Consider the following 13043-nt stretch of genomic DNA (forward strand, 5'->3'; position numbering starts at 1 on the left):
CTGGCCCAAATAATACGCCTGGTAGATCCAAATAGTAAGAAAGACCTAGGTTTTTTTTTCTTTCAAATCCTCCTTACAGGATGGAAATATAAAATGATTTTTCATTGTGAATACAGTGAAGTGTTTAGTAAGTGTTCTGTGGATGAAAGGATGACTATAGATGGATGTGAATTGTTGGACAAGTGAAAAAAATCAAAGAATGAATGCAAACTGAGCGACAACCTAAAGTTCTTTCCATATATTTGATCTCAATTGCAGAATAAGAAGCAAGTGCTAGCATTCAAGGAGCCGCGGATGGAGTTTGAGCCCAGTAAGCAGTGCCATCTGAGGCAACTCCAACAACTCAAGAAAAAATTGCTTGCTCTCCAGCAAGAACTGGAGTTTCGCACAGAAGAGCTACAGACTTCTTACTGTTCCCTCCTACAGTATCAGTCCGTCCTAGAAAAGCAGACTTCTGACCTGGTTCTTCTCCACCATCACTGCAAACTAAAAGAAGATGAGGTATACATAGAATAACTATGGAAATGTCTCCTTGCCCATGTACCTACAGAAATCAGGTCGTACCTACTAGAAAACAGACAGTGGGCTTACAGAGAACTTCCCAATATCCTGAGCAGGTTTTATCAATGTTCCCTCTTTAATTCTCATTCTTTTTGAAACCAAACAGAGGGAACTAAACAGAAAGGCATAAATGAGAGCTCCACTAACGATACATGTGGGGGACACGGTGTGTGTATGTGTGGTGTGCATATAGGTCCATCATTTCCATCCTATTACCATTGCAATTTAAATGCAAAAGACTCTAGGTCTCTGAGGGTTATAAAAAAGAGGCATAAAATCCATTAAATGAACCATTTTTAGAAAAATCAGATTTTGATAATATATAAATTTTTAGCACTTTGATAGTTGATAAGATAACCAGACATTGAGTCTGAGTCAATCACTGAGAGTACCAGATTGGTCATTTTTTCAGACTGGAGTTTTAGATCATAGAGACTTAAGTATATTCTGTACATTCATTTCTATTCATGTGCCAGGATAGTATTTTTTAAACCAGAAAGAGCATCCTTGTGGAATCCCGAGTCAATTCCAAAGACCAAAACTATAGAATTTAAGCCAGTTAAGCAGTGGTAGCACTAGCAGCAGTAAAAACTATAGGTTCTATGTAATGAGACAGGCAGCCTCCCCTGGTATTTTCTTCCTTTGCCTTTTGAGATAAAATTCCAGAGACTCTCTAGGATAGTGCTAAGATGGCTGGAGGTGGATGGTCTAGGACTATTTCGGGAACTGCAATTCTAGGGTCCTATCTTTTGGGTCCACCATCATCAGCTCCAGACTTCCATTTTTTAGGTCTCCTAAGATGGCTGCTGGAGCTCCAAACTTCACATCCTGTGATGGGGGCAAATAATCAGGATGGGGGCAAGGGAGGAGGAGGAGAGGAAAAGACACTCTTCTCTTTTAAGGACACCTTCCAGAAGCCCCACACAACACTTTCATTTATGCATCATGGGCCAGAGCTAGTCATATGGCTACAGCTAGTTTCTAGAAAGCCAAGGAAATGTATTTTAGTGAGGTGCACTGCCATCCCAAATGAAGTCAAGTTTCAACTATGAAGGAGGAGGGGGAGAGTTGATGTGGGATCTGGCAAGTAGCAGTCACTGACAAAGATCTCACACAAGGAAAGCATTGGAAAAAATTACTCTCAACATTCTGCCAAGTTTCCTCAATACTTTGTTACTCAGTAGCATTAAACTTTGTGGAAGGTTGTGTTTCCCAACAGAGAGTCTACGACAAGGAAATGAATGGAAGTAGTTTATTCAGGAGGTGATCCCGGAGAGAGAGTGGGGAAGTGAGTCAAAGAAAGGCAGGAAGCCCATAAAGAAAATCACAAGACCCCTGCTGTGGGCACCTGGGGTTCATGCCCTCTGGAGAACCCTGGGAGAAAGTGTAGAACATGGTGATCCCATGCCAACCCACCCAGTCAGTGGTTGAAGGATGCACCTGAGGCGTTTAACTCCCCAGTACTTGTAACCTGCCATGTCTTTCTCCTCTGCTTGAGTGGGCTCCTGAGGCCAGAGCATCCCTCAGGCAATGAGTTGAAGATGTTTGTGGTTGGAATGCATTTAGCATGCAAAGGAATGGTGAGTGCCAAGGGGATGTGAGCAAGTCACTGACAGCTTCGGTTATAGACATTTGAACATAAATATTCCTTTCCTCTTTCCCTTATCTAATAAACATCTCAAACTAAGTGACCTTTTCCTAAGAGGAACTTCAAATGGCGATAAATAGCTTAGACTTACAGAATGCGTTCTATCCAGTTTCTACACTGAACTATTTGAACCAAGATGAAACATTCCTTGATGACCCTCCCGCTCTTTTCTCCTTCAATACATATAACTCTAGCCATAAAACCTAGCACACTCAACTCTAGACAGTTGTTTGCTAGTTATAAATCACATATTCCCCCAAATTATCCCCTCAACATATCCCCTCAACACCCAAGACATTGCTTATGAGCACTCAATAAATACCTGTCAGTTGTTTGACTAATTAACTGATTAGGAAGGAAAGGAATCTAGATAAGAATTGTGCAAGTCCCAGAGGAATTTGGGGTTGTTCCCCCATGGTCTCTCAGGAACTTTGCTGTGTGCATGAGGGGCTCCACTTTTTCTAAATTGATCTCTAGAGAATACCTGGGAAGGAAAGAATACTGGCATTTCAAGCCCTTAAAAAAATGGAGCTATAGAAATGCATTCATATTAATCAACTGACAAGTTGTTATTGAGTTTTTACTACATGCCAGGCAGAATGGGAAATAGAAAATGGCCCCTGCCTTTAAGAAGTTTACCATCCAAATAGGACCATCTTTTTTTTTTTATTTCTAATCATTAACATTCTGATATTGTATATCATAGCTTTTAAATCTGTGCTGGGCCTATTCTCAACATCTGGGCTTCTAGTTAAGACATAAGACTCCTCTGCGTGGGGTCTGATACCCGTGCTCTTTCCTCATGAGATGCCTCCATGAGTTCAGTGTGGTTTCATTCCTACACCAACAGGTGATTATCTATGAGGAGGAAATGGGAAATCATAATGAGAACACAGGGGAGAAGCTCCATTTGGCACAGGAGCAACTTGCTTTGGCCGAGGACAAGATCATCTCCCTAGAAAGGAGCCTAAACCTCTACAGGGATAAATACCAGACTTCCCTAAGCAACATTGAGTTACTGGAGTGCCAAGTGAAGATGTTGGAGGGGGAGCTCAGCGGGATCGTCAGTCAGGTAGGACTCACCCCAGACCACTCAGACCAGGCACTCCAGCAAGTGGACATGCTTCCTGGTTGTCCCTGCTAACAGTCCCTGCTTCCTCTGAGGGAAACCCAAACCTTCAACCAGATGTCGTTCCCTCCCTTCAGTGTTGGAGCCCTCAGCTTTCAATTTCCAGCCTTTACATCTCCTTTAAGATTCCTCCCTAGGAATTTTGAAGCTCCTTAATTAATATAAAGATGCAGCATTTCTAATAACTGGACTCTCAAATCTTCCATGTTCTCATGGGGGGGTTCTGGCTGGGGGGCTCATGTAGGTCACAGGACTCATGCATACCATACCTCAGGGTCAAACGGGGAGAAACCCATAAAAGATAACAAAGAAGAGCCAAAATGCCTGAATCCCCTTTTTTTTCCTTTAATTGCTTTTTTTAATTACACAAGTAATACAACAATGTAGGCTCTCTAGACAGAATTACAGAGATTAAACTTGAAAGCCTGCCTTCAGCCTCCTCTACCCCACCCCCCCTCCTCCCCTTAGGTAATCATTTGAAAAATCTGTTGGGAATCTTCCTCAGTCTTTTGTTATACAGTTACATATATAAATGGTTAGGATTTTCTTTTTATATAAATGGGTCATTTCATAAATGTGGTTCTCCACCTTGCCTTTTAAATGTAGATCTTGACAATTTCCATTTCCTTGTATTCTATGGTATGACTATACCATCTACTGACCTATTTTGTCTATTACAAACAAGCTATAATGAACATCCTTATTCCTATGGGATAATTTCCTGAAGTAGGATTGCTGAGTCAAAGGATATGCTTATTTTTAATGTTTAAAGATACTTCTAAATTGAATGTCAAAAAGGTTCTCCCAGTTTACACCTTTACCAACAATAATAAAGGGAGCTTACTTCCTCTCACTCCCATGGTTATGTTTTCAGTCTTTTTACATTTTGCTAACCTGATGCATGGGGAAAAAAAAGTGTTTCATTACAGTTTTCATTTCCTTTAATTCTAACAGTTGCAGGTTGGGCTCCCCACCAAGCAGACTCTGAGACAAATTGGCAAGTAGTACATTTTGGTAGGGAGATCCCTGGGTATCAGCACCTGTGACAGGAAGGAGAAGGAAACAAGGTTGAGCAGGGGGAGAAGCTGAGCTGTGATGCAGGCCCAACAAAGGCCTTAGCCAACCCTGTGGGGAGCTCTGGGGCTGAACAGACCTTCAAAAGGGGCCCAAATTGGGGGAAAGGAGCTAACCGTCTAGCTCCATGTTGATCAGTTTTGAGTGTGAGCTGCCCCTAGGAAGAGGCATGACTTTGGGCAAAGCAGTTTTCTTCAGCCCAGGCAATCCCCAAAAAGGGCTGACAACTGAGGGCTGTCTCAGGGCAGACCTCCCAGCCTGGGAGGCACATCACAGTGCCCACACCTCCATGCTGACAAATATTGAGCACTGCTCATGAGTGTATCGGTCATATGGATATCTGTTTGATGAATTACTTATTTAAATCCTTAAACTATTTTTTAATTGGGTATTTAGTCTTCTGTGTATCAACTTACAGGAACTTCTTAATATACTACGTGTAATAGTGCTGTATTACATATGTGACAAATACCTTCTCCCAGTTTGTACCTTTTCATTTTACTTTACTAATGGTATTTGTCACTATATAGAAATTTTTTTATTGTTTTAAAAAAAATTTTTAGTGTTTTTATTTATTTTTGAAGGAGAGAGAGCATGAGCAGAGGAGGAGCAGAGAGAGAGGGAGACATAGAATTTGAAGCAGGCTCCAGGCTCTAAGCTGTCAACACAGAACCTGATGCGGGACTTGAACTCACGAACTGTGAGATCATGACCTGAGCCGAAGTCGGACGCTTAACTGACTGAGCCACCCAGGCACGCCACTATACAGAAATTTTAAATTTTTATGGAGTTAAATCTCTGAGGCCTCCTTGATAGATTCGAGGTTTGATTTCATGCTTAGGAAGACCTTCTCTACCCCCAAGATCATAAAAGTTTACCTCATTTTCTTTTTAGCACTTTTGTAGATTTGTACTTCCATGTTTTTATCTTTAGTCTATTTGGAATTGATATAGATGGATAGAGAGAGAGAGAAAGAGAATCTACATATATAGGTAGATAGATAAATATAGATATACATAATTTTGTGTTTTCCAAGAGGGGTCTCCAGCTGTCCCAACTTGATTTGTTGAACCTCTTTCCCATTACTCTGAAGTGCCAACTCAGTATATATACCGATGTATATATATGTATATACATAAAATATCCCTGGAAGGATACCCCCCAAAATTGGTAACACAGACTGTCATAGAAGAAGAGAACTGGGTCATGGAGGGTCAAGATGGAAGACTAACTTTTCAGTGTATCCTCTTATGAACTGTTTGAAGTTTTCACCACGTGTATGCACTGGTTAATTTTTTTCTTTAACTTAGGGAGATATGATTCACATATATGAACATGAACTTTTAGAATATAGAGCAAAGAGATTTTCCGTGCTTCTGTTATTCTGAAGTTAACTCGAATATCATGAACAAAACCAACCCATTATTTCTAAATATCCCAGGACCCTGAGAATAAGGGTGACCATTCAAAGGTGCGTATATATACTTCTTCCTGCATGATTCAAGAGCATCAGGAGACCCTGAAACGACTGTCTGAAGTCTGGCAAAAGGTCTCTGAACAGGATGATCTAATCCAGGAACTTCGAAATAAACTAGCCTGCAGTAATGCTTTGGTAAGTGACTTCTAGAACATTTTTCTGAGACACCAAAAATAATGCCATGAAGAAAGAAAGGAGGGGAAAAGTGTCACCTAAAGTAATCTCTTTCCCCAAGACTCCTCAAATATCTTAATTATACTTGCCCCCACCTTTTGTTCATATTCTCCATGGATGCATCCCCCGAACCCACACTAAGTTCAAGATTCTAAAGAGACTTAAAATCTCTCACACAACAACCTAAGTGTTCATCAATAGGGAAATGGTTGAAGAAATTTTTTTTAAATGGTTAAAGAGATGTCCATACTGTAGAGTAATATGCAGCCAAGAAAAAGTATTAAGTAGATCTGTAAGGACTGTGTAGAAGGATGTTTGTGATATATTGTTGAGAAAGGTTGCAAAATACTATGAGTAGTTCAGTTCCACTTTTGTTTTTTAAACTCTTTGATCATATTATGGAAGTACGTACAGTAAATTGCCCATAGTACCCACTGCCCCCTAGTGGAAGGGAGAGAAGGGAGACTAAATGGAGAGGAGATTTCACTTATTTTTGATGATTTGGGTTTTGTTTGAATTATTTTCAACCAACAAGAACAAAATTTTCATGCTTTTTAAATTTTTTTTAAAGTACATACACATCCACCCACTGCGTAAGAAACTTCCTTCTTTAATTCTTGAACTTTGAATCCTGTCCTCTGATACATCAGGTATGTTTTTCCATCACAGTTTTTAAAGAACCTTCTGCCTCATAAACTAGACCACACAGAGGTTCAGGAGGGAGTCCAAAATGTGGCCACTGACAGACTTGAGACAAACCACTGCCTATGCCTTACTGAACCTTGATGTAAGATTGAGAACCTAATTCTTTCTCTGAACTAAGCTCACAGGAAGTGTGTGATAACTTGTATAATATTACAATGAACTTAGGCTGAAAAAAGGAACACCCTGCAAAATTAGTCTAGTAATAATCACATTCTGTTGATCACCCAGCATGACTGACCTATACTTATACGCAGGTTCTGGAGCGTGAAGAGGCTTTGATAAAATTACAAGCAGATTTTGCTTCCTATACAGCCACACACAGACATCCTCCTAGCTCCTCAGAAGATTGTGAAGACATTAAAAAGGTAGGCAAACTTTTGCTTATTTGTGCCTGGGGTGTCGAATGTAGTTGAGTTTGATTCTGGGTTTTCTTGCTTATTTTTCATTTCTGTATTTGTGTGACCTTGGTTGGCCCTGTCACAAAGATACTGTATGTAATGTATGCCAAGTCCCAACGAATGTGTCTGGCAGTATTCAATTTTGTGGCTGAATTTTGGAATTGCACCTGCTTCTTAACCCCCTTTCAACAGTACTCCTAAATAAGACAGAGACTCCTCTTGGCTTGCTAGGTTCAAAAGGACCATCCAGCTTTCTAGTTTCTGGTTGGAGTTGAAGAACACCAAATTTAGGGAAGATTATCTATTCACAATCAGTCCTTTTTTTCAAAAACTCATTATTTTCAAAATTCAAAGCCACCTCAAAAATTGTTTCTAACAGTGAATAAGCATTTAAACCATGTAAACAAATAGCAAGATTTGACCAACTAGTAGCCAAAGCTAGGTTCAGTGCTCTCCTCGGTGAGATCTTTTTTTTTAAGTTTTTTTTTTTTTTTTGATGTTTATTTATTTTGAGAGAGAGAGAGAGAGATAGCAAGGGAAGGACAGAGAGAGGGGGAGAGAGAGAATCCCAAGCAGGCTCTGAACTGTTAGACCAGACATGTCATGACCTGAGCCAAAACCCGAGAGTCAGATGTTTAACCAACTGAGCCGCCCAGGTGCCCCTTAAGTTTTTATTTTCATTCCGGTTAGTTAACACACAACATTATATTAATTTCAAGTATACAATACAGTGATTCAATAATTCTGTACATCAGTTGGTGCTTATCATGACAAGTGCACTCCTTAATCCCCATCACCTATTTATTAACCCACTCCCTCACCCACCTCCCCTCTTCAGTTTGTACTCTATAATTAAGAATCTGTTTTTTGATTCTCTTTATCTCTATCTCTATCTCTTTTCCCCTTTGCTTATTTGTCTTGTTTCTTAAATTCCAAATATGAGTGAAATCATGGCATTTGTCTTTCTCTGACCGACATATTTTGCTTAGCATTATACCCTCTCGTTCTATCCATGTCGTTGCAACTGGCAAGATTTCATTCTTTTTTGTGGTTGAATAATATTCCATTGTATATGGAATATACCATATCTTCTTTATCCATTCGTCAGTTGATGGTCATTTGGGCTGCTTCCGTATCTCAGCTAATTGTAAATAATGCTGCTATAAACATAGGAGTGCATGTATCCCTTTGAATTACTCTCCTTGTATTCTTTGGGTAAATACCCAGTAGTGCAATTGCTGGATCATAAGACAGTTCTATTTTTTTTTTAATTTTTTTTTTTAACATTTATTTATTTTTGAGACAGAAAGAGACAAAGCATGAACGGGGGAGGGGCAGAGAGAGAGGGAGACACAGAATTGGAAGCAGGCTCCAGGCTCTGAGCCATCAGCCCAGAGCCCGACGCGGGGCTCGAACTCACGGACCGTGAGATCGTGACCTGAGCTGAAGTTGGATGCTTAACCGACTGAGCTACCCAGGCGCCCCAAGACAGTTCTATTTTTAAGTTTTTCAGGAACCTCAGGGGTGCCTGGGTGGCTCAGTTGGTTAAGCATCCAACTTCAGCTGAGTTCCTGATCTCGTGGTTCATGGGTTTGAGCCCCACATCAGGCTCTGTGCTGACAGCCCAGAGCCTGGAGCTAGCTTCAGATTCTGTGTGTGTCTCTGTCTCTGCCCCTCCCCTGCTCAGACACTGTCTCTCTCTCTGTCTCAAAAATAAATAAACATTTAAAAATCTAATTAAAAAAAAAGTTTTTAAGGAACCTCCATACTGTTTTCCACAGTGGCTGCACCAGTTTGCATTTCCTTGGTGAGATCTTAAGTCAGTCATACCTGAACCTGGGATCCAAGGCAAAGGCAGCCACCTGAGGCCATACTGTGGGCAGGCAAAGGCAGGTAGCAGGGAGAGTGAACAACACATATAAGCTCTCCAAGAGTCCTCTACTGAAGGGATGGAGACTCTTCTCTTTCCAGGACTTTCTGACACCAGAAAGTTTAAATGAATGAAGGATCAGTATTGAATTTTGGAGTTCTTCCTTGGACATCTGTCAATATTTATTTTAAAGGTCAGTTCCATATTATTCACGTCCTGACCTACAGCAAGATCTCATAACACTCCTGGGGTTTTTTTTTTGTCTGAAAAATGTCTTTATTTCTCCCATACGCTTATTTTTTATAATGACAAAAATACATATAACATTAAATTGCCATCTTAATCACATTTAAGTGTACATTTTAGTCATGTTAAGTTATATTCACATTGTTGTGCAACAGATCTTTAGAACATTCTCATCTTGCAAAACCAAAACTCTATGTCAATGAAACACTAATGCCTTTTTACCACTACATTTTTTAAATTGATGCAGACTTCCCTATGAAACAGACTATACTTTCCACTGCCATTTTATGTGTCCTATCCAAAGCTTTCATGTTACCTGGATGTTCTATTAGGAATGGCACTATCCAGGTCCCAGCTGGCCTGGCATAGAGTGAGCCTTTTTTTTTTAAGTTTATTTATTTATTTTTAGAGAGAGAGAGAGCAAAAGAGAGCAGGTGGGGTAGAGGCAGAGAGAGAGAGAGAGAGAGAGAGAGAGAGAGAGAATCCCAGGAAGGCTTTGCACTGTTGGCTCAGAGCCCGATCCAGGGCTTGAACTCATAAACCACAAGATTGTGACCTGAGCCCAAGTCAGACACCTAACCAACTGAGCCACTCTGGCACCCCATAGAGTGAGCTTTTGAGCCTCTGCAGTGCCCACACCTGGATCATATGGTGATTACCCTATATTCCTCCAGTTGTCCCCTGCCCTGCCCACCTTCATGCTGCAGTCTCCTCTTCCTGACAACTCTGAAATCACATAACTCTCCCTTGATGTCCAGATGACTAACTGCTCCTCCTCGACCACATCTTCCTACCTTCTCTTAGTTACAGCCTCCTGCTTCGGGGTAAAAAGCCAAAGTCCTTGCCTGAGGACTACAAGCCCCCCATGATGCTACCACCCACTGACCTCTCACCTCATGTCCCCCTACTCTCTCCATCACCTATCCCTCTAACCACATGACCTCCCCATGTTCTCTCCCCAAAGTCTGGTCACCGGCTAGTTCCCCTGTCTGCAGATACCTAGAGACACTGCAGCATGGCTCACTCCCTGCTCAGAGACACCTTCTCAGTGGGGCCAACCTGTCCATTCTATTTATAATGACAACCCCATCCCCCCATACACCCCCATTCCCCTCTTGCTGCTCTGTTTCTTCCATAGCACCTATCAACTGTTGACATTGTCTGCAAGTGACTACTTAGGCTCTTTGTCTGTCTCACCCCACTGTAAGGTCAGCTCAATGGCAGCAAGGATTCATGTCTGTGGGGTTTTTGTTCCACTGTCCCCAGCACTTAGGATAGTGCCTAGCACATAGTAGGTGCCCCATCAATGACTGTCAATTGTTACAGGGCAGAAGGAGACAGGGCCTAGTACATAGTAGGTGCTCCATCAGTGACTGTTGATTGTTACAGGGCAGAAGGGCTGGAGGCTTTTGTGCACATTCTACATGAGGATGCTAAGTCTGCCACATTTTTTTATTATTTTAATGTTTTTAAATTGAGATATAATTGACATACTTTAAAACTCACTGTTTAAAGTATACAGTTCAGTGGTTTAAAAATAGTCACAAGGTTGGGCCACCATCCCCACTAATTCCAGAATATTTTTATCACTCTAAAAAGAAACCCCATATCCACGAGCAGTCACTCCCCATCCTCCTTCCCTCAGCCCCTGGCACCTACTATTCTTCTCTGTTTCTCTGGATTCACCAGTTCTAGACATTTGGCAACTTAAATGTTTGTTTATTTATTTTGAGACAGAAAGAGAGAGAGAGAGAGAGAGAGAGAGAGAGAGAGAGAGAGTGTGAGAGAGAGAGAGAGAGAGAGAGAGAGAGCAGGGGGAGGTGCAGAGAGGGAGGGAGAGAGAGAATCCCAAGCAGGCTCTGCACTGTCAGCACAAAGCCCAACACGGGGTCAATCCCACAAATGTAAGATCAGGACCTGAACCAAAATCAGTGGGATGCCTAACCGACTGAGCCACCCAGGTTCCCTGAGAGTCAGCATTTTAGAAAGCACTGTTCCCCCATATCCTCATCCCGCCCTGCTCCTTTCCCATCTGCCCAGATACTGAAGCACTTGCAGGAGCAGAAAGACAGCCAGTGCCTGCACGTGGAGGAGTACCAGAACCTGGTGAAGGACCTGCGCATGGAGCTAGAGGCCGTGTCCGAACAGAAGAAGAACATCATGAAGGGTGAGCCAGGGAGCAGTGGGGGCAGGGCGGGAGGCAGAAGGAAGCGGGAGGCCCCCTCTGAGCGAGAAGCACATGCCCCATCCCGCTGTAGACATGATGAAGCTGGAGCTGGACCTGCACGGGCTGCGGGAGGAGACATCCGCCCACATGGAGAGGAAGGATAAGGAGGTCATCATCCTGCAACGGCGGCTGCAGGAGCTACAGATCCAGTTCACTGAGACCCAGAAGCTGGGTTTGAAGAAAGACAAGGTAAGGCAAGAGGAGCCCTCTGGGTAGAGCCACCAGTGGGACAGGTGCGAGGCTGGACCCCGGCCAGAGCAGGCCCTGCAGCTCTGTACCCACGCCCTGTGACAGCCCAGGGACCGTCAACACAGGAGCAGTGAGACTGTGGGGTCCTTAGGCCCAGAGGCAATTCTGAGCACTTCTTTGGGATTTCTCATAGCACATAATAAATAAATAAAATACTTTTGTTTGTACTTGATAGTGGAAAGAAATTCTGGAATGAAATATGGCCTTTTATAGCAACGTGGATGGAACTGGAGAGTGTTATGCTAAGTGAAATAAGTCATACAGAGAAAGACAGATACCATATGTTTTCACTCTTATGTGGATCCTGAGAAACTTAATGGAAGACCATGGGGGAGGGGAAGGAAGAACAAAAATAAAAGTTAGAGAGGGAGGGAGCCAAAGCATAAGAGACTCTTAAAAACTGAGAATAAACTGAGGGTTGATGGGGGGTGGGAGGGAGGGGAGGGTGGGTGACGGGTATTGAGGAGGGCACCTGTTGGGATGAGCACTGGGTGTTGTGTGGAAACCAATTTGACAATAAATTTCATATTTTAAAAAAAAGAAATTCTGTAAGGTAAACTTATTATGAATTTCAAGAAATTTCAATTTATAAAATGACAAATATCTTATGAATATGCAAACAAGGCAGTTTGAAAATACTAATGGAACTATGCCTTGGAAGATCTGTAATTGCCAACATAAGTCAAGGTCCTGGAAAAGCCTACAAATGGAAGTAAGGACAGAAAGGTTGTGAAACCAATGCAAGCTTGTGTAGTCAGTGCTATTCCAACTCTAAACTTCCATCAGAGCTAATAGAAATCATCCAACCCATTGACTGGCTGGTCATTCAAACCTCCCATTTGAAGGTCTAGAGGGGATCCGTTAGTCAAAATGGAAATATCGGAGAGATGATCACAAGAGGCAAGGAGTCTGGGTAAACAGCTTTGAGTCATTCATATATTCAGTCAACAAATATTTTTGAGTTCCTGTGGTATGCCAAGCACCATTCTAGGCATTAAGAATATAATAACACAGGGGTGGCTGGGTGGCTCAGTTGGTTAAGTGTCTGACTCAGTTTCAGCTCAGGTCATGATCTCACATTCCTGGGATTGAGGCCTTTGTCAGGCTCTGCGCTGATGGCCTGGAGCCTGCTTGGGATTCTCTCTCTCCCTCTCTCTCTCTGCCCCTTCCATGCTCAAGCTCTTCCCCTCTCTGTCTCTCTCTCTCTCTCTCTCTCTCTGAAAATAAATAAGTAAACATTTTTAAAAAGAATATAATAACACATGCAACATCCCTACTCCCCTGG

General features: G+C 42.1%; 1 protein-coding gene across 5 annotated transcripts in view; it reads left to right on the forward strand.

Moving 5' to 3' along the window:
- The window catches only part of PMFBP1 (polyamine modulated factor 1 binding protein 1), a 46167-nt gene that overhangs the window by 14708 nt on the left and 18416 nt on the right, over positions 1–13043 (forward strand). For all 5 annotated transcript variants that reach the window (XM_060650269.2, XM_060650265.3, XM_060650267.3 and 2 more), the window contains exons 4-9: positions 259–501; positions 3060–3281; positions 5854–6024; positions 7023–7133; positions 11323–11449; positions 11541–11698. In XM_060650269.2, coding sequence (XP_060506252.1) covers positions 259–501; positions 3060–3281; positions 5854–6024; positions 7023–7133; positions 11323–11449; positions 11541–11698 — 1032 coding nt within the window. The remainder of the gene's footprint in view (positions 1–258; positions 502–3059; positions 3282–5853; positions 6025–7022; positions 7134–11322; positions 11450–11540; positions 11699–13043) is intronic.

This window comes from Panthera onca, chromosome E2, assembly GCF_046562875.1.
Source record: "Panthera onca isolate mPanOnc1 chromosome E2, mPanOnc1 haplotype 2, whole genome shotgun sequence".
Taxonomy (NCBI): Eukaryota; Metazoa; Chordata; class Mammalia; order Carnivora; family Felidae; genus Panthera; species Panthera onca.